The 26,454-nt window shown below is 53.0% G+C and overlaps 1 protein-coding gene across 3 annotated transcripts in view; it reads right to left on the bottom strand.

The window, feature by feature from the left end:
* Positions 1–26,454, bottom strand: part of CSNK1G2 (casein kinase 1 gamma 2) — a 46,426-nt gene that overhangs the window by 14,440 nt on the left and 5,532 nt on the right. For 2 of the 3 annotated variants that reach the window (XM_056336095.1, XM_056336093.1), the window contains exon 2: positions 1,577–2,073. In XM_056336095.1, coding sequence (XP_056192070.1) covers positions 1,577–1,763 — 187 coding nt within the window. In that variant the 5' untranslated portion in view covers positions 1,764–2,073. Of the gene's footprint in view, positions 1–1,576; positions 2,074–22,326; positions 22,450–26,454 lie in introns of all 3 variants that reach the window. The other variant, XM_056336094.1, reaches the window with a different exon arrangement.

The raw sequence follows: 26,454 nt of genomic DNA on the forward strand, positions 1-26,454 counted from the left end.
GATGTTCACTGGCAAGCAGGGAAAAGGAGGTGGAAGGACACAAGTAGACCCTGCACAGGTCAGAGCCCTGCCAGCAGGGAGGTGCTGGCAGCAGGAGGTGCAGCATTCCCAGGGGGCGTCCAGATCCACCTGGGTACTGAAAGAATCAGGTAGTGAAAGGTACAGCAAAATCCCCAAAATACCTCTCCTACAACACCTGGGTCTGGAGGAAGGATCAGAACCCTTCACGACACCGGGAGAGACAGACCCTCGAGGCACTGCTGAATGCGGGAACCACTTGGCTGGATTTTAAACACAGCGTTTTCCCAAGCTCTGCAATTAAGTGGCGATCCCATCAGGGAGTTCAGGAACAGGACGATTTAGCCTGGCACCAGCCAGTCTGTCACGCTGGGAAGAGCTAACATTAACTCCCCACAGACAGAGGCGGCACAGCGAGGTGGGTGAACTCACCCCCACCCTCCGTGCGGGTGCCTGAGCCGGAGCTGCCACCAGCGCCTCCCACCTCCTGCTCCTTTTGCACGCAAGCAGCCTGCCGAGATGACCACATTCACTGCAGGTTTAGCTCAGACCTTGGTTTGAAAAGGCACTGCTTAAAATACCAGGGAGCAACGAGATCTACGGCTGTCAGAGGCTCCCAGCCTGCTCCAGGGCCCGGCTCTTTTCCCTCGTCCTAGGGCACGAGCCCTTTCCCAAAGCACCCGCTGCCAAGGCCGACGCTCTGCCTGGCAGAGACTCCATCAACACGTCCAACACGCATTCCTGGAGACATCCAAGCTGCACTGTTGGCACAGCGGTACCTGGCACTGCCAGGCCTCTCCCAGCTGCCTGATGCCAACCGAAGAGTTAACAGCTTGCTGAAAGCCTCCTGGGGCACGCAGAGTCCTTGGGAGAGGAGCAAGCTACCCACCCTCTAAACAAGAGTTTGCTTGAACTGTTTCCTGATAAACTTGGTTCAAAATGCAAAGCGACCATGGAAGGTGCTTGGATTTTATTCAGGCCTTTCTCTCTCCCATGCATAAAATTTTAGGAGAGTCTCAAAACCACCAGTTTCAACAAACGGAGAATCTACCCGGCTTAAAATACTGACTCTCTTCCCCAGCAGGGCGAACACCCCACAGGCCCCCATGCTCCATCCGCTCTCCCGAGGCGCGTGGTGCAGTGGGAGGGCAGCAGCCTGTGAAACGTTACTCACCAAGTGTTCCCGGACTGGGGGACACACGCAGGCCTGCACGGGCCAGCACCGCTTCCAACAGACAGGGCTGAAGCGTAACGCTCTCCCTGGCAAACCCGAAGGGCAACAGGTATGGGGAGGAGATGGGAAACACTTCTGCCATCAGCCCTTCGGGCTGTGATGGGCTTTGAAAGATCAAGCACAGCTTGAAGGGGCTGAGGAAAAGGAAACTGAAGGAAGTAAGGGCTACCTGCAACGTGCCGTGCTTCAACACTGTACGGCCGGTCACCACCTTTGGTGCTGACAGTCACAGGCATGTGCCAGCTCCTCCTGCTGCAGGAGGTGGGTACCAGGGCAATCCCTGCACAAGTAGGTACAGCAAGGACAGAAGACAACCCTTCTCACCTAGACGGAGCTCCCCGAAATTGCCGCATCCAATCTTCTTGCCGACCCGGAAGTTGGGACCCACCATTAAGACTCCCGAGTTGGTTCCAGCACTCCGGCTTCCATGACTGCTCCTTCCTCCGCCTGTCTTGGACATTCTTTTACCTTCCTCCAGCTCCCCTTTCCCTCCTCTCTTATCAAAATCCATAAGTTTGTGATACCCCGGCCTCTCCACGGTTACGCTGCTGCCATACAAATCCCAGAGCTGCCGAAAGTTGAGGGGTGAGGAGGAAAGAAGCAGGGCTCTTCTTGGTTAATACACCATCACGGTGAGCGATGGGAGAGTGGGGCGTGGAGAAGAAGGGATAAGTGGCCACCCGCAGGTGCTGGGCTACTGAAATGTTAGTGCTTTCCAAGGTCCCGCCGGGATTGTCATCATCGCCTGTTACACGGAGTTCTTTGGTGGAGAGAACATCCTGCAGAGAGGGTCCTCCCAGCGTGGCTCCTCAGTCTCCCAGCTGTGGAAAGGAGAGGAAGAAAATTAGCACGAGGAACCTAGGAGGCAGAGGACAACAGGGGTCACGGGCTCCAGGCTCCTGCCCCCCGGATAACTCCCGCAACGATGAAGGGTGCCACAAGTGAAGGGTGGGAGAAGCTGGGGTTATTGGGACCGTTGCAGGGTGCCCCACGACTAAGATGCTGGCATAAATAAATAAAAGTCTGACCACAGCGGCAGGTAAAATACTTGATGAGCACCCTCCAGATCAGAGCCAGCGGAGAGTCACACAGGGAGAACAACGTCCCCAGGAGGAAGGGCTGCTGGCAGCAGGGAGACCTTCGGAGGCACCAGCCGAGGCGCTTGGGGCCAGACTGCCACTGGTCAGACCCAAGAGCCCCCAAGAACGGAGGACACACGTAAACCACTGCGTTACAGGGCAAACCACGCCAGGCGTGCAGTTTCCTATGAACTGAAAAGAGGATATTCTCCCCAGGCGGCTGCCTGCTGGGAGGGTCCCTGCGGGTCCAGAGGTTGTGGCCAGCTGAGTCAGAGCACTTCCCCCCAGCACCAGCCTCCGCTGCGGCTGGGCCTGGACTTTTGTGCCAGCGATCCTGCGCCAGGACGCGTGGGAGAGGACCCTGTTTCTAAGCAGCTGTACATGTGTGTGGAATGACCACACTCAGGGCTCCCATGACAGCCTGCCCAGGTCTGCCACAGACAGTGGCAAACAGGAACCCAGGACTGAATGACACCCTGCTTACCTCCACAGCAAGCTCCCGATTGCCGTCTCTTCCTCCTCTGCTCTCGCAAACAAACCTTGATTTTAATTGCAAAGCTCGGAGCAAGGCACAGTGGCCAGCAGGGCTGCTGGCTACACCTGAGCAAAAGCTGCCGTGACACTTGCTGAGAGTATCTGAAAGGCTGTGGATGCTTGTTCGCTCAGTGGTTGTGCAGCACCTTGCCTACCTTGTGTGCAGCTCCCAGCACTTCCCAGTTAGGCTGGTGGGAAGCCCCATGCTGGTGGACAAACTTGGGGTTCTCCTCAGCCCCCACAAACAGGCAGGACTCAGCTCAGCCCCTCAGACCAGGGAGGTCCTTCCCAAGTGCACACCCCTGCTCGTTGCAGGTGGGTCAGACTAAATGGCCTTTAAAAGGTCCTTTCTGACCCAAACTATTCTGTATTACACAAGCCCCCACCATGCAGCTGATGGTGTTCACACATGCACAGCTCCACACCGAGGGGAGATCAGCCCCTCGCTCCCTCCTGGAGGGGCAGGACAAGGACCATCGAGCAGCTCCATGCCCAGGGAGCCACGCTCCCAAGAGGGAGCCGCGCTCTCCCTCCATCCAGGACTCCCACCAGAGCTGCCTGGGGGAGGCCAGGCTCGGTCCCTCCTCACAGGGATGCCCATATGGAAGGAAGACAGAGCATGCCAGGAGCAGGACAGCAAGGAAGCTAAACATGGGCTGGAAAGCACAGAGAGTCAGGCAGGGGCTGGGTGCACAGTGGGAGGCCATGTGAGACTGGCAGACTGACACAAGCACGCACTGCCTGCTTCCCCCCAGCGCTCATCCTAGAACCACTGAACGGTTTGGGTTGGAAGGGACCTTAAAGATAATCTCGTTCCAAGCCCCCTGCCATGGGCAGGGACACCTTCCACTAGACCAGGTTGCTCAAAGCGCCATCCAGCCTGGCCTTGAGCGCTGCCAGGGATGTGTTTCTGGTTTTGCTCCCAGCTCAGCCCTTGCTGCATTTTGAGCAGCCGAGCTGGGAGGCAGCTCTCACCCCTCCCTGCCCACCCCCAGCACCATTCCCCCTCTCACCACCTTCCCCCAAGCCTCTCCGTGCTCCCGTGACACCCACCAAGAGCCCTTGCTGCTGTGGCCTCATTACCTGAGGGTTAAACAAGCAAACCCCCACCCCTCCAGGGCTCAGACTTCAGGAAATGAGCACACTGCAAGTCCTGACGCTTGGCCAAACCCCGTAAAACTTTTTATTGGCTCTCAATAGCTATTAATAACAAAAAAAGGTTTCTTGTGCTAAAGGGTGCATGGGGGGAAATGGGGGAGGGTCTAACAGCAATAGAGGGAAAAGACACCCAAGCCAAAGCTCAGCATGGGGGCATGGGGGAAGGACCAGCCATGTAAGGGTCTGTGGACAAGGGAGCTGCTCCCTGGGGCTGCCCCGCTCCCAGTCCTCACCTGACACGAAATCCTCACCAGGGACCACCACACCGTCCACAGCATCCCAGCAAAATGCTGCTGGTCTCCAGGAGGAACTGGAGCTGCAGGTACCAAAGGTGCAGGGTGCTGGTCCAGCTCCTTGGGGCTGTCGCGGGTGCATGACGCCCATCTGTGGGACCTGCCCGTTCAAGTACTGGGGAACAAGACTTACACGTGGGATGGGAGCCCCTGCCTTCCCCTGCAGGCTCTGTCCTCCAGCCCACCACCTCTGGAGCATCACCAGAGCACAGCAGCCCAGGCCACCCCCAGCAGTCCAACACCTAGGGACTATCCTGCTGCACCTGGCACCTCTCGACCGAGGGAAACTGAGGCACACAGAGCCTTCCAGCTTCCCCAAAGGCAGGCAGCCGCTGGCTCCTGCCCTGACGCTACCTTCCCCTGGCAGCCAGCAGGCTCTGTCCCGTGCCAGCAGGAAGCGAGGTGGGAGCGGCAGTGGCGCAGGGCTTCCCTGCGCTTTGTTCTCCCCTAGCCCCGAGCGCACATGGCTGACACGTGATATCCTGCTCATTCTTTGCTCCCCCAATAATTTCCGCTCGGGGTCCGGTGCATTGACGGTGCCCTCCTGCCCGGCTCACACTTCTTCCACCTCTGCCGGCCTCGTGCAAGGACGCCAGAGAGCCATTTCCCCCACAACTTCCCAGAACAGGCGGCAGAGCACAGCTCTGCCCAGGCACCTCAGGAGCCACCTTCCCGGACGTGGCTCCAGCCACGCACTGGGGAAGGGGAGGCAGCCGGCGATGCGTGGGCCACAGTTTCATACCCCGTTTTCATTTTGAATCAGACCTTTATGTTCAGTCCCAGGGGATTTCAGGCCCAGACTGTTTGCACAGTCAGGCGGCCGACAGCCAGAGCTGAGGGAGCTCCAGCCCCCGCGCTTGGGATTATTATTTTTTTTTTTTTAAAGTTATGGGCCAGTCTCTGCAAGTTAATTTCAGACAATGGAGTGCAACAGAGCCCTAACAGAAGAGAAAAATAAATACAGTTTCCTGCGAGCACTGGGAGACTGTGCCGTCTCCCCTGGCTGACAAACACAGGCAGCGGTGTAGCATGACTCTCCAGCCCTGCCTGCACAGCAAGCCCCTGCCCCGGGAGCAGCCCTCCCAAAGAACCCAGCTCCAAAGCCTAATTTCAGGCACCTAGGCCAGGGCGATGACCAGCGAGGCCACCGCAGCGACGCCCGCGCTGGGGCTGCGTGCCAGCCCGCTGCCGCACTGCAATTCCCCCTTTCCCAAAGCTGAGGCGGGCAGAGCAGCAGGAAGCCACGTCCGTGTGAGTCAGGCCAGGGTAAGTGATGCTCCTTCAAACTCTGCCCACCAGCCTCCCCGGTGGGTGAGCCACTGGAGCTGAGGGCTAAGAGGGATCTATTTTTGCATCTGAAAAGCGCCAAGGAGAGCGATGGCTCTCTGTACCTTGGTACAAAAGCAGGACCCACCTCTCTGTGCAGTGTCAGTGACCGGTCAGGTTTTCCATTCTGTGCCATAAAGAGACCTCTAGCCTTTAAAATTGAGAACAACCTAATTAGAAACAGAAACCTTTGGTAAAATCCCAGGACTCCCACTGCTCTGGAGCAAACAGCCCTGCAAAATCTGTGTGTGTTAAAACACAACAGCCTCTGGATGAGCAACAGGGACCCTGGGTCCTACCACCCAGCGTACCAGCATCATGGGGAAGATGCCTCTGATAAAACTGATGGCACATTGTTGCATTTTGAACAGGAATCCTAACCCAGAAGGTCACATCGAGGCAAGCAGCCTCAGAAAAGCACCTTCTAGGCTGGATTTGTTGGCCTGGTATCAAATCTGATACAAGACGAGATTAAGAAAACTGCTTTCTCTTTGAGGGAGAAGGGGGACGAATAAGAAAAGAAAATATAAATAGGCTTGAAGTTTGGTAGAATAAATTCCAAAGCAAGCTGTGGGTGAGCACTGCCCTGCAGTGTTTGCAATGCAAGTGCTCCAAGCCAAGGAACCTGAAAGTGAAATAAGCTGCAAACAAGTGCAAGTGACTTCAGCACCTCCCCAAAACAAAACCATAAAAACAATGAAAGTACCATAAAGGGGGCTAAAATACACTCAAGCAATCATCTGAAACCCAAAGAAGGGGTTCATGACGTTTTTGTTGAAATAGTGGGTTGCTTTTATTTGCCATCTGGTTTTAAGTATGCCAGGTCTGCTCCAGTCCCATTTACAAGCTTTTCCCTGCAGTCATGAGGGTGAGAAAAAAGGGCTTGGGGGTGGGCGGCTTTTGATTGGGTTTGGTTTTTAGAGGAAAAAGCTGCAATTCTAGTGCCAGTTCTTGTCTCTGAGACCTGTGACTTGGGCTGAAATATCAAGACTCGGGAAATTTCCGGCCACATTTGCAAGCATAAAATACTGAAAAGTTGTATTTATTTATTTATTTTAGATTTCTTTCCTGTATAGCGAAACCTTGTGGCTGCCGAGAATGGACTTGTACCATACCATCTGGGGCACATTGTTCTAGGCCCTTTATACACACACAGTGTTCCTGCCCAAAAGAGGTTACAATTAAATGGGGCAAGACAAAAGAGGGGAAGAAGAGGAAAAAAATAGCATCCTGGAGCAGGGCAGTGACTGGTGAAGGTCAGGGAGCAGGTCTGTGGCAATGCTCAGAACAGATTCCAGGTGTCCTGAACCAAACGGCACCCACCGGCGGATGCAATGCCGCTACCAGCCACAGAGGCTCGACTGTCCCGAGCCCTGATCTCTAGCAAGCCTTTGGGATGGTTCCTTGAAGCCAGTTTCCTTATGTACTGTGTGCACTTTGCAAGAAGAGAAACACAGCTGCATCCAGATGAAAGAGAAAGGAACGCTTCTTGAGAGCACAAAAAAAGAAAAGCCCTTGACACTACGCAGCTCCAAGTACAGATCACTGCCAATTAAAAGCTAAAAATAATCACAAACACCCTGATGTCCCAAAGGATGACCCATCAGCTGGCTCCCAATGCAAAAATCCAAATCAAAAAGCAACTGATGGCCTTACACAGCTGAAAAGAAAACCCAATAAATTTTAAAGTTTAAGAGGCAGATGAAGTCTTAGCTTACAAGGAGATCAAAAGTCTTAAAACAAAGCAAGATCCAACATCTTTAAAGCAAGCTGCAGACAGTCCCAGATGATGTCTACAAAGGTCTGTAGTTAAAAATGTATTCCAGTCTTCCGTGCCGGCAGCCAGCCCTGCTCATGACTAAACGGGAAAAAGCTGTGCCATGACACAGAGGTTTCCTAAAAGGAGGAGTCTCACCAGGCTTCCCACAGGAGACCCCTGTAATGGGTATGGTCAAGCCAGAGGTGGGAGCGGAGGCACTGGAGGGACGTGGGGCAGTTCCCTCCTCCGGTGGGAGGACAGGAGAACCGGGGCGTTCTGATGCAGGCACCCTCCGAGGGCTCAGCAATGAGAAAGGCAATGGGCTGCTGGAAGCTTCTAGGCAGCCTGCAGACACTTGAGCTCTACCCAAGTGCACGGAGACCAGCCTCCACACACCATGGCGGTGCTGCTGGGGCCCTCTCCATCTGGCCCACAACCCACATGAGGCCTCCAGAGACCCAAGACAAGCAGGACAACTCTTGGTTCTCATGCACAGCTCTTGACGAGGGGCTTTCCAGGTCAAGCAGGCTCTGGAGGGGAACAACTCATCTGAGGCATGAGCAACTATAGAATGAGAAACAGATGCTGAAAGGGGGAAAAAAAAAATAAATAAAATGTTCATTCCAACCTAATGCTGTGAACTGTAGCAGGATGAAAGGTCCTCCTAGGATGGAGGTTTGTGCCCATACCTGCATCCTCCACTGGGCCACCATGCCCACGTATGCTGGTGGCAGTGGGGAGCAAAGGCCCATACAGGCTGGAGGAACAAGACAGAGCCTTGTGGACAAAGGCTGTGCCAGCTACTCCAAAGGACAGGGACTGGCCATGAAGTCACCTTCTCCCACCATCTTTTCTCTGGATCGAAAGGAAAAACCTTCTGGAGTGTTCCAGTGCAGCAGAAACCTGTCACGCTGGGTCTGCAGTATCCTGTGCTCCACAGGGCTGGCTGAGGTCCTTCCTCTGGGCTGAAGCTCCTCACTTCTGCCCTTTCGACAGCAGAAAGCTTTGAGGAAAAGCCTGCCCATACAGCCACCACAAAAGGGAAATCCAGTGGATTTTCCAAGATGTAAAAATAATGCAACTACTTCTCACGTTCTGGAAATTTTGTGCTCAGGCCAGATCTGTCCAAGCCCAACGCTAGCATTTGTTGCAGGACAGCCAACGTGATCAGTACAAGACAACCTGTACGGAGTGACAGCAAGCACATACACATGCGTAAAGACCCAGCATGACCCACTGTTATTTAATTGATGTTTAAGAACAAACTACAAGCAAACTGGAACTAGGCCACCTTTACAGTGAGGGGGAAGCATTCACACACCTTTGGCAGCAATTTAACTTCACAGGCTCAAAACTCCTCTCTTCCACAACCAGCACAGAGCTCTAAAGCCAGGGAGTGCCTCACCCCCAGCCCCGCAGCAGTAAGAACCCACTCCCCAGCCCGCCTTTCTTCCCCTTCACCTCTGCACGCACACACACTGCCACAGCCGTCAGCCTGGTCTGAGACAGCCGTGTCTGACGCCGTGATAAACCTGGTCCTGCTGCTACTTTGCAGAGACAGCACCACGCTCCAGAGCATGCTGCCAAGCTCCCTGTGACTCAAGCCTTAACATTTATGAGAAAAATCCATGCTGGGTAGATTTTTAAGGAAAAAAGACAATTGGTGGGAGAGGTTTTTTTGCCTTTTTTTTAAATGAAGATTTCTTCCAAGACTTGGACTTGGGCAGTTTACAGCAGCCTTTTGCTTGGGCAACATGAAAGCCATAAGCTGCAAGTGTAAGCTCCTCGCCCTGTCTTGTGCTGCTGGGCTCCAGCAACACAATGGGCTCCAGAGGCATCTCCTGAGCTTCCTCCACCCCTGGACACGCACCTCTCCTCCAAGCCAGACACAGCAGCTCACCAGCAGCTCCTTCCCACAGCAGACACGCTGAAGAGACATCCTGACCCCTGTCCAGGGGAGTTTCCTCCATGAGCTGGAGAGGCAGTGGGGCTGTGCAGCACTGAGCTCGCTCCACCTTGCACCTTCACCAGCTACAGCTCCAGTCACGAGAGCAAACCGCCCAGGACAGCAGAATATTCCTTATGACAAAGGCAAACTGGCTCATTATGGCCCAGTTTCCTACCAATCCCTCAAAAATAAAAAATAAAAAAAAAAAAAAGGAAATTTGAGTGCTTTGACTGAGGAACTCTAGGTACCTGGCAGAGAAGGGAGTTCTGGATGTGAGCATCTGACCTGCCACAGCACAGGAGAGTTGTGCCAACCTCATCAGGACGGAGGGCTGGCTGTGTCTCACAGACAGCCCCTGCAGAGGAGTTGGAGCAGCAGGGTAGAGGTGAAGGGGCCTTTGTCCTGGGAAATCCCTTAAAAATCAGGAAGTCCTGAAAGCAGCTGCTTTGCTACCAACGCACGATGTCTGTGCAGTTTCTGCGGATCACAGCCACAAGAACATCATCCCCTGACCCCAGCAGGGTCAGGTTAAGCAGAGATGGCGTCCAGGCCTCCTTGCAAGCTCCAACGTTTTTCCCAGCTTACAGTGAGGTGGGAGCCAGCACAGCTCTGTTTACTCTGTTTCCTCCTTTGTGCGTTCATGTCGGTGTCAGCACAACAGGAAGCTCTTGTTAAATAGTTCGTTACTTAACTGCTGATGCAGAGCCACTGGGGAACCCAGGCGTAATGTGCAGCGTGTTTCGAGAGGTGGGGGAGCCTCACAGTTCAAGTTCAGGGCTTTGAGAATTTGAGATTTTAGAGCTCGCAGCTCTGCCACTGCCCCCCTGATGATTTGGGCATGTACTGACTTCCCGGCCCTTCACATCCCGGCCATTACACTGGGATACAACTCCCCTGCATCTGCCTCGTCCATTTGAGGTCCCTGGGGAGATGCTTGGCTCTTTCCCAGCTTTGGAACAGTGCTGAGAGCTCAGCAACCTTCCACCCTGCCTCCTCCAAGGCTTCCTTCAGAGAAAGGACGAGAACCCTGTAACTACCTGAAGAAACTCCCCACCAAGCAGCAACACCATCCCGTGAAATCCACCCACCATACCTGCACTGCTGCTGCCCACGCGCAAGGTCACCGGCCTGCTGGCGGCGAATATCCAACGGTCACAAATGGGCTTTTTGGATCCTCACATCACACCCACCAGCCTGCTGGGCCCAAGGAGCAGCCCTCGCCCGAAGCCCTACAGCCCATCTCCCCGACTGCTTCTCAGAAGCTGTCGCATTCCTCGTTGCACAAACACGGACACCGGTTCACGTCTATACAGTGCTATCAGACTGAGTCATCGATTACACAGCAGACAGTCCTATCACCATGGTCACTACCAGAAGTGTTTGAAGCAGTTTCTCCTTCAACACAGGAACAGATACAGCTGGTGTCCCCCTCCAGTGAACAAACACCACAGAGTGGTTTCACTTTTGGCCCCACTATGTTTACCATTAGGAAATTTGCAAGGGCAGTTTGTCCAAAACGTGGGGTTCCTTCCTCCAGGTTGTTTCTTGAAAAGAAATTTAAAAAAAAAGAACGAAGCCAAGGCTAATGTTTCTACCAGAACTTCTTCTAGTGTTTGAGGGGGGAAACAACCACCAAACCCACAAAAACTTAAACTGTAGTAGCAAAGCTTTTAATCCAACATGATCTGAGCATCCTTGTTCCAAACCTCCTCTCCCTTACCGGCTTCCCAGATCTTCAAATGAGAACGTGGTATGTCCATGAGGAGAAAGGCCTCCACCCACACGCTGCAGCTCAGCTCAGCCCCTCACGCAGTGGGCACAGGGTGCTCCCAGCACCTTCAGCCTCATCAACCCCTTCTGCCTCTGCTGCACCCAATGGCCAGGCTCTCACCCCCCCTGCGCAGCGGAGAGGTCACACACAGTGAACACTAGTCTTAGCAACATAATTAAAAAAAAAATCTCACTAAGAGCAAATAATCAGACATACCATCACCTCCAGCTGTACAGTTAACACAAAACAAACAGAAAAATGACTGCTAGCAAATGAAGCAGGAACACGCTGAGCCTCAGTTAAAGCATTTACCATGCGTAGCTGTACTGCTCCCAGCACAGACCATCAGCCAGCCCAAACAGCTCTGCGTTTCACCCCTCTATCTGTGGCTCTCAGTCATGTCCAAAAAAAAATCCAAGCCACAAAAATACCAGGATTTAAAATAAGAATAATAATAATAAAACTAATAAAAATAAAGTATTTGAGTTTTCCCAGGAGTTGAGCTGTGCTGTGAAGAAGATGGATTTGTCTTTCTGGCTTCCTCTTCCAGCTATCATGTCTATTAAGCTTTTCTCCAAATTAGAAGTGTTCTCTTGTTACTGGCTATTCCTTTCCCCAGGAGACTTTTTTAGACTGTGCATGCCGGTCAGCTCTTAACCTACAACAAATCAAGCTCCAAATCTCTTCAAACTTATTTTCTCCCAGCTTCCAAACACAAATATGGCTTTTAAATGGATTACTGTGAAATTTCAATATTAAACAAACAAACAAACAAAAGGTTCGTGCCACATCATTCCCTCCATACTGAAGAGAAAAGTTTCAACACTGCAGCACAGAACTGCTTCTACTGAAAGGGAGTCCCACTTCATAGCTTGAAGGCCTCACCAATGCTCAGCTACACCAAGTTCTCACAACACAAAATCTGTAATGACTCACACGTGATGTCATTGAGATCTTTGGAGGATACCAGCTAACCATCACCCTGCTTTCTAAAAGCAAAATCTCTGCTGTTCCTCAAACTCCAGCACCACTAACAGTGCAGTTTGTGCTGGGCAGCCCAACCATCCCAATCCCTTGCTGCCCAAGATGCTGTATGTGCTCACAAACCTGGATCGTGCCGTGTCCCCCTAATGCAACGTCAGCAACAGCCCCAAAAGAGTGGGAGCAAAACTGCAATCTGTTCTCTAAACACAATGAAATGAAATTAGTAGTAAAAAACAAGAGGAGGAAAGCACCAGTAGTAGTGTTTTCAGTTTCCAGCGGAGCCCAGAAGGCAACACTCTGAGCTGGTAGGAACTCACGTGAAGGTGTGAATTCCCCACGCTGTTGTGATTTTAAAACAACTGCCTCCCCTTTTTGGGAGAGGGGCACGGAAGAGCCAGACAAGCCGCATGCTGGAGAACACCCCTGGACCAGCAGCCGGACAGCTTCACCCTGAAGTCTCAACTGCTCACACCACAGCTCAGCGTGGACGGGGAAAGCTCCCTGCCTGGCAGCGGGTGGGCAGGCAGGCAAGCAAGGATGCGTATGTATAGCATCAGCTCTACCAAGAGTCAGCTTTCTGGCAGCAGTTCAGCAGTAATTATGTTGCACCCAAAAATATCTAATGAGGAAACAGCCCCCTCTCTAACCAACAGCAGAGGGACCGTTTTGATGCATGTTTGCTCCCTGCTTGCATAAGCAGAAATGGAAATCAATGTGCTTTGGACAGTTCAAATTCAGAACAACCCAGATCCTCAACGTTTTTGAACACAAACAAGCTTGTGGAGTCAACAATTCTTCTAGGGCAACTCCTAAATCTCTCAGTAAAAGCAGCCACAAAGAAAACTTCATGAAGCATCTCTCCACTGCTGCAAGCTGCTATGCAATTTGCTCCCAGCTGAATGCAGAATTTCACTCTTTTTGTTGGATCCCTGTCCAAAGCAGTTACACCTGGACGGAAAGTATTAACTATGCTTTTACCAAGGAGCCGGAAATACCATGATGGAAATTTCAGCAGCAGCACGGGAACCAGGCAAAAAGCTAAAAATACTTCTATAGGAAAAATAGTAATAGTAAATATACACATGCTAAAATAAGACCAGATCTGAAAACTAGGCTGGAAGAAATCAAACACAGCACAAGTGAGACAAACACATCGAAGAAACAAGTGCTCAAGTGTCGATTCACTTTTTTGGACTCATCAGTTATGAACTTAAGCTTCCAACTACAGAATTCATAACATCAGAAAACACACCAAAGCTCTGTTAGAGAGACTTGAAGGGAAGCAGTTTTTTGTTGACTTTACAGACCCCTACTATACACCCTGACTTACCCCTTGCCTGACACACGATTGTGCCCAGCCCTAGGGCAGCCACCTCCCTTCTCAAGCCACATCCATCTCAGGAGCCATTCCCATGGTCCCCATGCCCGGTCCACAGCACACTGAAACAGCAGCAATGCCAAACCACTGTGGGGCGTTGGGAATGCAGAACCCCTGGCTGCAGGAGGGAGTCAGGCAGCAAGAGATACCCCTCTACCTTCTCATCCAGCCCTGCCATCACACCTCTGGGATGTTAGTGGCATCTTCTACCTGCTGTCTACTTCAGCATCCCTTCTTCAAGACTAGCAACAGCCATCCTCATGGCTGCTGGGCCGGGAGAGGTTCTGGTACACAGCTGAAAGGTGGCAAGATCAGCAAATGACCCAACCACAGCTCCAGCCTGCTACCCCATCGCTCAAACTAGTGTCACTTTGGCATTCCTGCTCACAGATGGAGCAATTTCTGTCTCAAACTGCAACCTGCTTTGCTATTACTGTAAGAGGACCACCACAGATTAACAGATGGGTAACCAGAGCAGTAAACCTGGTTCTGAACAACAACAGAAAAGACACGGGCTCACCTTCTGCCCCTGTGTGTAGTAAAGGACTCAAGGCTGTGATTCTGCAGGATCGGTCACATCTTAACAGTTCAGCACAAAAAAAGCCAATTAGGATGTTGAAGTGGTTTCAGTTTTACTAACAGTAGTACCGGAAGAAAGGAAGTTCATTACAGACAAAGCCGAGTCTCTGGCTGGGAGACCTTAAAAGGGCAGTACTGAAGAGTCTGATTCCTGGTTCTTCATCCCTTCCTGCAGCCCACATGCTCTAGCAGTTTCCATGGGACACATGCAGGCACCCCAGCCAAGACACTGATGATGCCTTTCAATCCCCTGCTCGGCACCACAAGCGCTGGATTCAATAAGGTGTTTCATGCACAGTCACTTACTCGAACGAGTGGTCTTAGCCATCAAGCCCCTCGCATGCAGCAGGTTTTGCAGTTCTGCCAGTGACTTTTCTATTTAAACCAGACAATACATCCACAACGCAGCAGGCTCCAGTTAGACACCGGATACTAATTAAATCCATGCCACTGCTGGAAGGCAGAGCTGCAAAGGAACCAGCTGCTTTCCAAAAGTCCACAGCAGTTGGCCAGCAAAAACCTGTTTACCAGCCCTGTGCCTTCCCCTTCTCCCCCCTCCACATATTTACTGAGGTTGACATGAGAGCACAACCCGCTTCTTTTCCAACCAGTCCTGTCCTGCCCAGTTCTTGCACTGATTTCATTGTCACAGGCACATTCATCTTGGGAGAGAGCCTGCAAAAGTTTCATTTCTGCAGTGAAGACCCAATATTGCTGTTTACTCCACTCATGCCCAAAGCACAAAGCCCAAGACTCAGCTGTACAGCCAACACTGACCCCCAACAAGCTTCAGAGCAGAACGATCCAGCCAGATATGACTGACATACTGGGAAAAGTCAAGTCCCTAACGTTCCACCTACTGCAAAACCTGAGGTTCGCTTTCATACCTGGTAACTCCTCACAAAACAGGCTCTGCCTGCAAGCAGGTATCCAAAGGACTGTCTGCATCCCAAATCACCGAGTCACGTTTGTGCCCTGGGAAACAGAGAAGCCCAAGGAATGCTACTGCTCAAACGGCTACCGAACACAGACTACAGAGCCAGAGCCCAAAGCACCTTCAGGGTGGACAGCCCTATTGCATATTTCAACCTCTGCCACCAGACACAGATCCTTTTTAACGATTTTTGCTTCAGCTGTGGGGACAAAATGTGTTGAAAACTCAGCTACCCTTTTACTGCCCTGGCACACAACACACCAAACAAGGACAGATCCAGATGTGCTCCAAGCAACAGCCGGACCTGCAGCACCATGGGGATCCAGCTGAAAGAGACTGACTTGCGAAAGCTGGGCAGCACCTACAGATACAGAATGGGAGCAGCACAAGCACGTCTGTAACAGGCATCGCTGTGCCCTCTCCATCCTTCCCCCAGCACCACAGAAGTTTCCAGAGCAGGTTCCACTTCAGGTAACGACACCAGTTCAGTAGCGAGAGGCAGGTGGCAGTGGGGGGACCCAAGGCACCTGCTAAGCCTTTCTATGCAAGGGATGAGCCTGTATTTGTCACAAACACACAGATTCACTGCCACCACAACTCAGATCATCAGTCTGGTTGTGACGGTACCTGTGCTGGGCCTTGCAGGAAAGCACTGCTTTCAAATGTCAGGTTTCCAAGTAAGGCACATTCCCCTTCCACCTTCTTCCCTCCCATTTCCAGAGCTCACAGTCTGCTTCGCAGTCACCAGGCAGTGGCAAAAAAAAAAAGGAAAAAAAAGAAAAAAAAAAGAAAAAAAAAAAAGAGGCTTCTAGACAAATAGATAATTTTCACCCAGCAGCTTGGAACAACCGCTTCCATTTCACATCTCACTTCTGAGGCTAGAACACCTCCTCCTGTGCTGCTGCAGCCTGAAATAAGGTTAAGACCATCTCTACCAGCACGCTGCTTCCCCAGCCTGGTCCTGAACACTTCCATGCCCTCAAAAGCTAGCACTATTCATAAAAACAAGATAAAGCGCTGGTCGCTTTTCTCTTGATAAGGATCTTAGTGCACATCCGGCAGCATGCACAGGAATGGATGTTTCACAGACAGAACTCTCTTCGGTTTCACAGACAGAGCAGAGGAAGGCTCTCTCCCCACCTCCACTGCAGCCTTTGCTTTGCAGCAACAGCCACAGCAGCAGGGAGCTGCCCTGCCTCCTGTCAGGCCACCGGGCAGAGGCTGCAGAACCTGCCCAGCAAAAGGCTCAGGGGCAGGCTGCTGCAAGAGGACTTTGACAGCAAACCCAGAGGAACAGCAGGTACAAAAGCAGGCAGCAGGAAAGGAAACATCAGAGGAGCAAGCCAATGGCCCAGCAAAGCAGAGGGGGGGGGGGAAACACTGCAGCAGGTGCAATTCCATGACGTGCCCACCTGAGAGCCTGTCCTAAAAGCCCACCTGATCATCACCTTCTGGAGCCAGCAGCCACAGCGACCCAAGAGAACAGCACACAGCCGGTGCTGTTAACATACCTCACCAGAGCAGGAGAGCAGCTGTTTTGGCAAACAACCATCTATTTCCCACCCCACTATGATGGGCTTATTTCCCAGCCTAGCATCAGGACTGCTTTGTATTACTTGCTGTTAATAAACTTCAGGGTTTTCCCTCTCTTCCCCCAAATCTGCAGTTGTGCATGAAAGCACACATATGTATTTACACATCACCGTGAAGTCAGACAGTTGAAACGGCAAACTCCTCAAGATCTGAATTCAAACCTGTGAAATCAGTTCTTCCCACCAAAGCAGAGAGATGGGAAGGCATCCTGATCTCCAGCCCTGGGACAGCCCAACCATCACAAGGCCAGTCCATCAGTAAAGCCTCGTCACACAGATGCTGTGCACAGCATCATTGCTTCACTCCACTGAAAGCAGAGCAGGGTCTGCGGCCTCCGCTACAGCCCACTGAGAAAGACCTACAGCAAAAACTTCCCGTTTATGCAACCACAGGCCCCCAAGGACAGAAGATGAGCCAGGACACAACAGCAGCAATCATCACCACAATGTGAAAACCCCACATGACTGAGGAGGGGCTGCTGTGCCACCTTCACCCCTTGTCAACAAGCTGCAGAGCAACCCCCAGCCCGTGGCAGATAGCCCCAGCCCCACAGCTGCTGGGTGACACAGCAGTTCCCTGCTTACTGATGACACAGCTCCTTTATCAATTCAAACAGACAGGGAGGTCCAGAGCAGCCCTCAACCAGGCATGGAGGAAGGGGGCACCCCTGCAGCCCCAAGTCACCCAGGTTATGGGCTGCTCTCTACGAAGGTCTGGTGGTGAGAAAAGGGCTCCCTGGTGAAGTGCAGCCCCCCCACGCTGCCAGCCTGCGGGTGAACCACTCTCCCACCGCCAGCCCCTGCCTCTTACCCACCCTCCTCTTCTGCCTGAGCCACTGCACTGGCGTCATGAGCATCATTCGAGGGGGACGCTGCCCACTGGATGATCCATGCCTCATCACAGCAGGACGAGGCTCCAGAGAAAGCCCAGGCAGAGGTGTTTCAGTGTGATGAGTCAGAGATGGGGCAAGACCTCCCTCCACACGCCATGGGAGAGCTCCTCACAGCTCTGCTTACAGAGCACAAACCACAGCTGCGTCCCACGGGCCAGGCAGCAGCAGAAGGGGAGCAGAGGACATGGGAAGACGCAGCCATCCAAGCACTGTCTCAGAGGGAGTGCTGTCAAGTGGTGGGAGACATTTAAGAGCAGAGGAAGAACACGATCCTGTTGAGGACATCCTCAGAGATCCTGCAGCCTTGAATCCCACGTGCTTCCTTCCACCATTGCGAGGGATCAGCTGTAGCTTGGACAAGGGGCTCAACATCTGCTCTCCAAAGGATAAAGGACATTTCCCAACCCCTTTCCTATAACAAAAGCAAATTCCTGGATGTGTGTGTCTCCCTTCCCATCCTTTCCTCCCTCAAGCCCAAGCTGGGTGACATTCTCAAAAGCTTTCATCCACCTGGAGGAGATTTCTTGCCCACAGATGAACCTGAATGCACACCAGCACGGGCAAGCCAGGCGCTCTCCTCCCCAGGGAGCGGGACACCAGAGTGACACGCTCAGCACTTTTTCCCCCCCACTGCCTTTGGATGGGCTCCTAAATAACCTCAGGAGCAGGAGACTGGGAACAGACTGCTGCCCTCAGATCCTCACGCCATAGGTCTCCCCACAACACTTAATGGCTTGAAACTGGCTGGAGCTGGCTCAGCAACACTGAACAACCCAGCGTATCCCCACTCACTCCCAACTTCCAGGGAGCAGGAGATCAAAGTTAGAAGAGCACTAGCTTTAAGCGCTTCCATCTTCCCTTCCTGCAGCTCCTAAGCAGCCACAGAACGAGCAAAAGCCCTCCCTCTACTCGCCATTTGCATGGCCTCCTCATATGCAAGGCACAGGGAGCAGGGGGTTCCCAGCACATCAGAGGCTGTGCCCCTGGAGTCAGTAGGGAAAAGGCTCCTCCAGAGCAGGACAGACAAGGAGCCCGAGGACTATCACCAGCACACTGCACCAGCCTGACAATTTACGTGCCAGGACACAAACTCACTCCAAGAGCAGGTGATGCTCGCTCTTCTCCTGGAAGCCACCATCTCTGGAAGGCAGAACATCCCTGCTGCCAAAACTGGAGTCAACTGCAAGTCCACAGCAGACTGTTCTTTTCTCTAAACTGCAGCTTTCCAAGCGGCTACGCATGAGAAAACCCCCTTTCATTATGCCCTCTGTCCCACCAGAGTCATAGAAGGGACCTTAAAGAGCACCTCGTTCCATGGGCAGGGGCACCTCCCACTAGACCAGGTTGCTCCCAGCCCCGTCCAACCTGCCCTTGAACACTGCCAGGGATGAGGCACCCACAGCTGCTCTGGGCAGCCTCTGCCAGCGCCTCGCCCCCCTCACAGTGACAAATATCTCCCTAATATCTAATCTAAACCTATCTTCTTCCAGCTTACAGCCATTCCCCCTTGTCCTGTCACTATGTACCCTTGCAAAAAGCCCCTCCCCAGCTTTCTTGTCAGCCCCTTTAGGTACTGGAAACTGCTCTAAGATCTCCCCGGAGCCTTCTCTTCTCCAGGCTGAACAACCCCAACTCTCTCAGCCTGTCTCCATGGGAGAGGTGCTCCAGCCCTCTGACCATCTTCGTGGCCTCCTCTGGACTCATTCCAACAGGTCCATGTCCTTATGTCAGGGTCCTCACTGCTGAACACAGTACTGCAGGTGGGGTCTCACAAGAGCGGAGTAGAAGGGGAAAATCACCTCTTTTGACGAAGCCCAGGATATGGTTGACTTTCTGGGCTGCAAGCACACGTTCCTGGGCCATGCTGGGCTTTTTGTCCACCAGCATCACAAGTCCTTCTCCTCAGGGCTGCTCTCAGTCCTGGAATCCAGGCTACCAGGGAGTGCTAGATGATACCAGGCGTGGACACTGCTGTTTCAACACTTGTACTTGACACCCTGACCACATCTGTCACACCAGGGTGGACACCCCAGAAAAGATCCCATCCACTTCCCTGCGTTGGCATCCACGCCATACAGCTCCAGGGACTAGGCACACACCTCCTTCCCTCCCAGCAAGCTGGGCAAGAATGCAAGCAGCAGCATTAGCCATCTTATCTTTGTGGTGTCTCTAGTCACAAGCTCCAGGAGCTTTCCAGACAGCTGATGCAAACGATAAATGCCCCCTGGCTCTTACACTACTCCTTGCAGCAGCTGGTTCGAAGCACTTCACCAAGACAGTGTCATTACAGAAGAGGGAACTGAGGCACAGAACTGCCTAATATCGCACAGAAAACAGCGGCAGAAGAGGGAGACTAGCTGTCCCCAGAGGCTGCTGTGCCCTCTAAGGGCGCCTGCACAGAAGGTGGCACTGACCACAGGTACCTTCTCCAGGCCAGGGCAGTAACCCAGCCTCGTGCAGCACCACCCACTCGGTGCTAGGAGCAGGTCAGAGGCCTGGCTGCAGCGATTGCCAGGTTGGTTTCAGATTTGTCTCCTGGTTCACATTTCCAAGAGGCTGGTAGAGCAGAAGCCTGAGGCCAGCAGCTCCCTCCTCCTCACCAGCACCACCCTGGGCAGCCACTACCTCTTAAAGAGTCCTTGACCTTCTGGCAGGGGATACAGAGGGACACTGGCGGGCATTTATCTCCTGCTTCCACCCTGGCTCTGCCACTCCAGGGCTCTCACCAGGTAGCGGTGGGGAAAAGGAGGGACTCCCAGCCCTGACAACCGAGGAGGGAGGGTGAGCTGTGCTGTACCACCCCAAAATCTCTGTGCAGAGCCAGGGAGGCGCTGGGAGCACTCGCAGGGGATCTGAAAGCTCAGTAGCACAGCCTAAGCCAGGAAAAGATGCTGGCAGCCAGGCAGCTCAGGGCAGCCCCGCTGCCCCCACGAGGGACAGGGTTGGGATCTCTCTGCTGCAAAGCAACCAGCTCCTGCCAGGAGAGCACAAATCCCATGTGAGCGGCTTTGAAAAACCAGACAGTTTTTCCCACTCACCTTCATCTACACTTGCCATGGGCAACTGCTGTAATACAGATTTGTCCAGCACCTCAATTTACAGGGCTTCTTCCCAACCCTGCTTGGGGACCAGGGCAGGGGAGGAAGCAGCAGAGATGAAAGCCACAGCACTGGAGGAATGAAAACCACAGCCTGCTTCATCTCGCACCTCCAGGATTTGGGATAGTTACTCATCCTGCAGGGAATGGGGGCAAGTTGAGCACTCTGGGGTCTTCAGCTAGAAGTGGTTTCCAGAAGGGAGCTACTAATGAGTCACTCACATGCCAGCTACAGTTTAAAGTGGGGAAAGAGACTCACAAGGACTCCAACCGAGCAGATTCCAAGTGTACATCCAGCCCAGCTGCCAAAGGCTTGTGCACTGCAACGACGAGATGCGTGTGACAGCAGGGTTCCCTCGCTCCTCAGCCCATCTGGGGACTGTCACTCTGCAGAGATCTGCTTGGCCTCCTGTCATACGTATCACTACCAAACCCTTTTCTGTCAGCAGGAACTGGGTTGGCATAAGCACTTTTAATAGTAGGATATATTTTTTTCTCCCCTTAACCCATATCCTCTTGACAGAACCAGGTTAGGAAGCAGCTGGACTGGCAGATCTGGGGTAGCCTTTTGCAAGACAAGGTAGGGGAAAAAGGGGTGCCTGGATCCAATTATCTCTTCAATCACTGAACTACAGCTAATTGCAACTTCCCCAACTACCCAAGGGTCACACGGAATGGGGGAACAATGCCAGCTCTGCGCTGTCCCAGCCCAGTCACTGTGCTCCAGAGCAGGCCTTTCACCCTGGAGAGCCCCGAAGCGGGGTGGGTGGAGGGAGTGTCCTTCCCACTGGTGACAAGGTCTGTTTCCATTTCTGGGTTGCAGAGCTGCAGCTCTGCCAAGCCTATCTGTCCCACATTCAAGCAAACACCATTTCCCCCTCTGCCTTCTTCCCCAGGCTGCTCAAAGCCCTACACATTTCCTCTCAAATGACTGCCAAACCTTAAGAACCGGGAGAGAAGAGGAGGAGAGTAGGGTAAGCCTCGGGGGGGGGGGGGGGGGTGTTCATAGGGAAACCTCCCCCCAAGAGCTGTCAAACTGCTTATGCTGAGATGCCAGCAGAATCACTTCTCTACTGCAAAGTCACACAGGAGCTGGCCTGCTACCACCCTGGCTTATGTATGCTGCTCCCAGCTCTCCACCCCAATGGGGACAGTCCCCCAACAGGGACAACACCACAAGCAGGACACACAGCCCAGACCATGGGAAGGAAAGAGTAGCACCATGCCATTAATCTTTCTTGCAGAATAACTGGGGCGGAGGGATGCTCTGTGGCACGACAATATCCATCAGCTTACATGCAAGTGTCAGCAGCATCTTCAGAGAAGCAACGAGCAATCCATGAGGCATTTATCTTCCCACCCCCTCTATTACAAGACCAAGCAGCTCAATCCATTACACATTTCTCCTTGCAACCTCTCAAAGGTACAGAAGCGATCTGCTTATTTTACAGATGGAGAAGCAAAGCATCCAGGATCTCTGAGAGGAACAGGGGGGTAGAGAACGGCAATTCCCAACTAACTGGGACAAATTCCTAAGATCTAGACAAATACCCCAGTCTGCTGGCTTGCACGAAGGGGTAAGCTGCAGAACAGAGGGGCCAGAGACCTATATCCCACTCCTAGGCACGCCACGAACTGTTCAGAATCTTATCACTCCTCCATCCCTCACGTGTAGAGGATCAGACTCACAACCGATAAAGCACTGTGACAGCTTTGTGGATTAAGGACTCAGTCTGATTTGTCACCAACCTCCACGTTCCAAAGGTTGTTTCTCATCTTCCCTTGTTCCCCATCTGTGTGTATTCTGCACAGGATCAGAAGGCCAGGACCAAAACAGGAACACCACAGGAGTGGCTACAGAGGTGCTGTGGACTGGGAAAGGAAACTTTTCAGGGGATTCATCCAAAAGACTCCTCTCTCTGTCTGTTCGATCTAGCATGACCCTGCTGGTTGCTTCCTTTACCTCACCTGCTCAAAACCTGCTTCTCTGGGCCCTACACAAAGGGCTTAATTTATGAAGTGAGAGGGATCACCCACATGAAGGAACACACAGGATACACCCCCCAGGATGACCCATTTCATCTTGCTGCTGTTAATACCTGGAACATTATTTGCATGAACAAACTGTCCCTTCTGCCTCATTTCTGGGCTCTCACTTCTCTGTTTTGTCCCAGAAACCCCAGCCAACACACGTTCACCCTTCTCTAGTACACACTTCCATCCAAAACCAAAACTTTTTTTTTTTTGAGTTAATTACTCCTGTTTCTACTTCCCATCACTTCCTCCAGTCCCTGCAGACAGGACACAGATCCCCTGGCTCCCTCATTCATTATACAGCCAATCTGTGGGCCTAAACCCATCAACACTCATTATGGAAACGGACCAGGACTTCCCACAGCTGCACAGTGCTGCTGGGTGCCCACCCACAGCCAGCCCCATGGGTGCGTGCTCAGAGGGGCTGCCAGCCACGCTCGGGAACATGAGCCCCTTCCTCAGCCTTTCAAACTGGGAACACAACCACAGAGGGGATCTGGGCTGCAGTGTGGACGCTGCCAGGGCCCTTGGGTTGAACAGACACAGCTCAGTTATCACCACTGAGTTATACCATCACAGGTGCTACCAGGTACCTGCAGAATATGCAAATGAGGGGGGAAGTCAGTTTGCCACCTTCCTATACAGTCCCCGATCCCTTCCGAACTCCAGCACCATGCCACCTCCGAGCTAGATGGGGCTCAGACAAAAACCTCTGCTTCCCCAGTGCCAAACCTGTCACTGAAGGCCAAAGCCATACTCCAGCTGGACTTGGCTCTCCTTAACGTGGCTTCAGGTTGGGACCAAGGGCTGCCTGCAAGGCCTTTGCTACACCAGGAGGAAGTTCTCAGCCTCTCAGAGCTGGGCTGAACTCTGCATACAGGAGCCCAGGCAAAGCCTTCCCCTTGGACTGGCTTACGAACAGCCCCACGCCTTTGATTTTCCTTCAAGAGAAAACACATTCTTTCTGTATCTAAGCGTAACACAGTCAAGCATGGCCAAAAGCATCCAATCAAGGGCACAGAGCACAAGAAGTCAGGGCAGAGGGTTACCATGCAGCTCAGGGAGCCCAGACGTTACATCTGGGCCCAGAATTTCTGACCTGCCCTGTCTGCAGAGAGGGGGCTGCCTGACCTGCCTAAGGCCACCTAAGGAGCTGGGAACAGAAGGAGAAGGCACCTCTCCTTCACCATGTCCTCACGCACCACAACCAGCCCACACTGCTTGCAGAGATGCCTGCATAACCTGACCTGAATGCTGACGTACACCACCTGTATCCCAGCACACAGCCGCGCTCTGCTCAGAGACGTGGGACAAGCCCCACGCTGACCAGCAGGAGCACACATCCTTATGGGCTTACTGGAGGCTGCGCAGTGGTGTTTGTGGCAGGCTGCAAGAAGGATCACACAGAAAGGTGAGAGAGGACAGAGGAAGCCATAAGCACCTCACAGAGCAGGTCCAGGGAATGGAAAATCCTGCCATTAGCAGGATCCACTGCAGAGGATTTCACAGCTAACGAACTCTCGCCACCAAAGACCACAGAGAAAGCAAAAGCAGCAGAGCATTTCTTCTCCGATAATCTGCTTTTATCGGGAGTCGATGCACTTTTCAGCCCAGCTGCACTCACCAGCCTCACACCTGTGCCTTTAAATCCCCCTTGGCAGCAGGAGCGCAGGACTGGGGCTGTGCGAGCAGACACACCCTGTGCTGCCGCCTGCTCCAGCGCCCGAGCACACAAACATTTCCTTCCAGCCGCTCCTGCGCTGCGGCTCTGCCAGAGCAGCCTTGGTACCTGCCAGAGCCGCGCTGGAGGGGGAACTCGGGCTGTTTCACATAGACCTGTAAATACAGAGACTTAAACTCATTTCCTGAAATCCCCCCTGCTTCCCCCCCAGCAGTGGACATTCTTCCCTCAAACTTCTTAAGGCAAACTGCTAGAGTCGAACAGGCATTCCTCATCACAGGCACAAGTTAAATATTGGCCCTAAAACAACAGCAAGTGCCTTGAAATGATTCTGGCTGGAGAAGCACCGCTCTGGACTTTGATTTCTGGCTCTGAACAAAAATAGGAGCAAAGCACCAAGTGTTACACTCTTCTCCCAGGAGAAGTCAGATTTCAGGCTCCATAAGTCCTCTGCCAGGACCACAACCAGCAGCAGGAACCGTCCCCTGCTCATGTGTTATCACACCTCAGGTGTCTGCTGTCACCGAGCCAAGCCCGCTGCAGTGCATCCTCTGCACTGTGCACAGGATTATTTTGAGTCTCATTTCCAGGTCTGTGCTTACATATACTCAGAGAGACATTAGAGAAGACCTGCTGGGAACCATGGGTGCCATCCAGACTGCAGTGAGGGCATTTGTACCATTTGTACACATTGTCCCCCCTGCTCTGACTGCACTGCCACTATTCTCAAAAATGCCCACCTTTCCATCCAGCCATGCCCGGCAAACTGATCTCTCCAGTGCAAAAGATGCTCCAGGCTGTTCCTGCTATGCAGGCTGCCCAGCTCCCTGACAGACATGCTAGGTCTTGCAAGAAAATATCTCAGCAAGGTAGAAGCCCAAGGAAGTCAGAGAGGTGTCAGCACAATAAGACAGAGGGAAAAGTGAGGAAAAAAAAAATATGTAAAAATGCAGTGAGGTCAGTACACCTGAAGCATGGCAGCACCCGGGCTCTGGGATGCTGTGGGCATTTTCCACACAGCACAGGGGAGCAGAGCTTCCATCGTGACTCTGCAGCCAGGCGTGAGCAGCCAGAGCCCCTGCAGAGCCGGCCTCACCTCACCCCAGAGCAGCACTGCGATGCCCGTCTCTGCCAGCCAAGCCCATCAGCAGACAGGGCTGCTGTATCACCATGCTGCTCACACACCTCCTGCCGAAGGCAGGCCTGCGTCTGCGCTGCACAGCTGAGGCAAAGGAGCCCCTGCCAAAAACCACCTGAAACCAGAGTTCACTCCAATGCAAGGGGTCTGCCCACCTTTTCTCCGTGGCAAAATGCCACATTTACCCAGGGAGCTGCAGCTAGAGAAAGATTACTGGCAACAAGCATGGGTGTCCCCCAACAGTATACTGCACAGTAACTTGCATTCCACGTTTCTTCTCTATCCAGCTCAGCTCAGTATGGTGTGTGTTAAAGGAGCTTCCCCTTTCACTCTCCTGAACAGGGTGCCTGCAGACCTGGGAAGCCAAGGAACACCTTGCTCGGCCCCCCCTGCTCCAAGCAGCGGGCCTGGGAGGCAGAAGAGGGGCCTGAGCGGTGGAGAGCTGCTCCCTGGCAACATCCCCTGCTATCATGCAAGACAGAGCTGTGACAGTCTGCTGTGCTGGAATTCCTCTCTCTGCTCCCTTCCCTTCAGGCTGGAGAGTTCGCTGGGGACTCTGGCAATCTCTTCTCGGCCCCTCTGAGCGGGCAGACAGCCGTAAAGAAAACAGCATGGGTTTAAAATCAGCTGCAAGTTACCCTGGAGGCAATGTTAAAGCTCCATCCCTCCGAGCACTTCCCATTCCTTCCCCAGTTGCCCAAGCCCACTGAGCAACGAGCTCCAGCAAGTTTGTGCAGGAATTCTCAAGGCTCAAGGTGGAGACTAGTCTGTACCTGTCAGCACCAGCACCTCCAGTGCCTCATCCCGTGGCACGCTGACCCCACACCCACCAGAGGCGACTGCTGCTCCTCAGCTACCAGCTGCTAGCAGTCCTCTCAATGTACAGACCGTACCTCTGCCTCCAGCGCTTGCTCCAAGTCGCAGCCTTAATATTCTCTGTACTTGGGAACATAAAAGCTAGACTTCAACCCAAACCTGCACTGCCTTTGGGATGAGGAGTTGGCAGAGCTGGGGGCGGGGGGAT

Source organism: Falco biarmicus, chromosome 4, assembly GCF_023638135.1.
Source record: "Falco biarmicus isolate bFalBia1 chromosome 4, bFalBia1.pri, whole genome shotgun sequence".
NCBI lineage: Eukaryota > Metazoa > Chordata > Aves > Falconiformes > Falconidae > Falco > Falco biarmicus.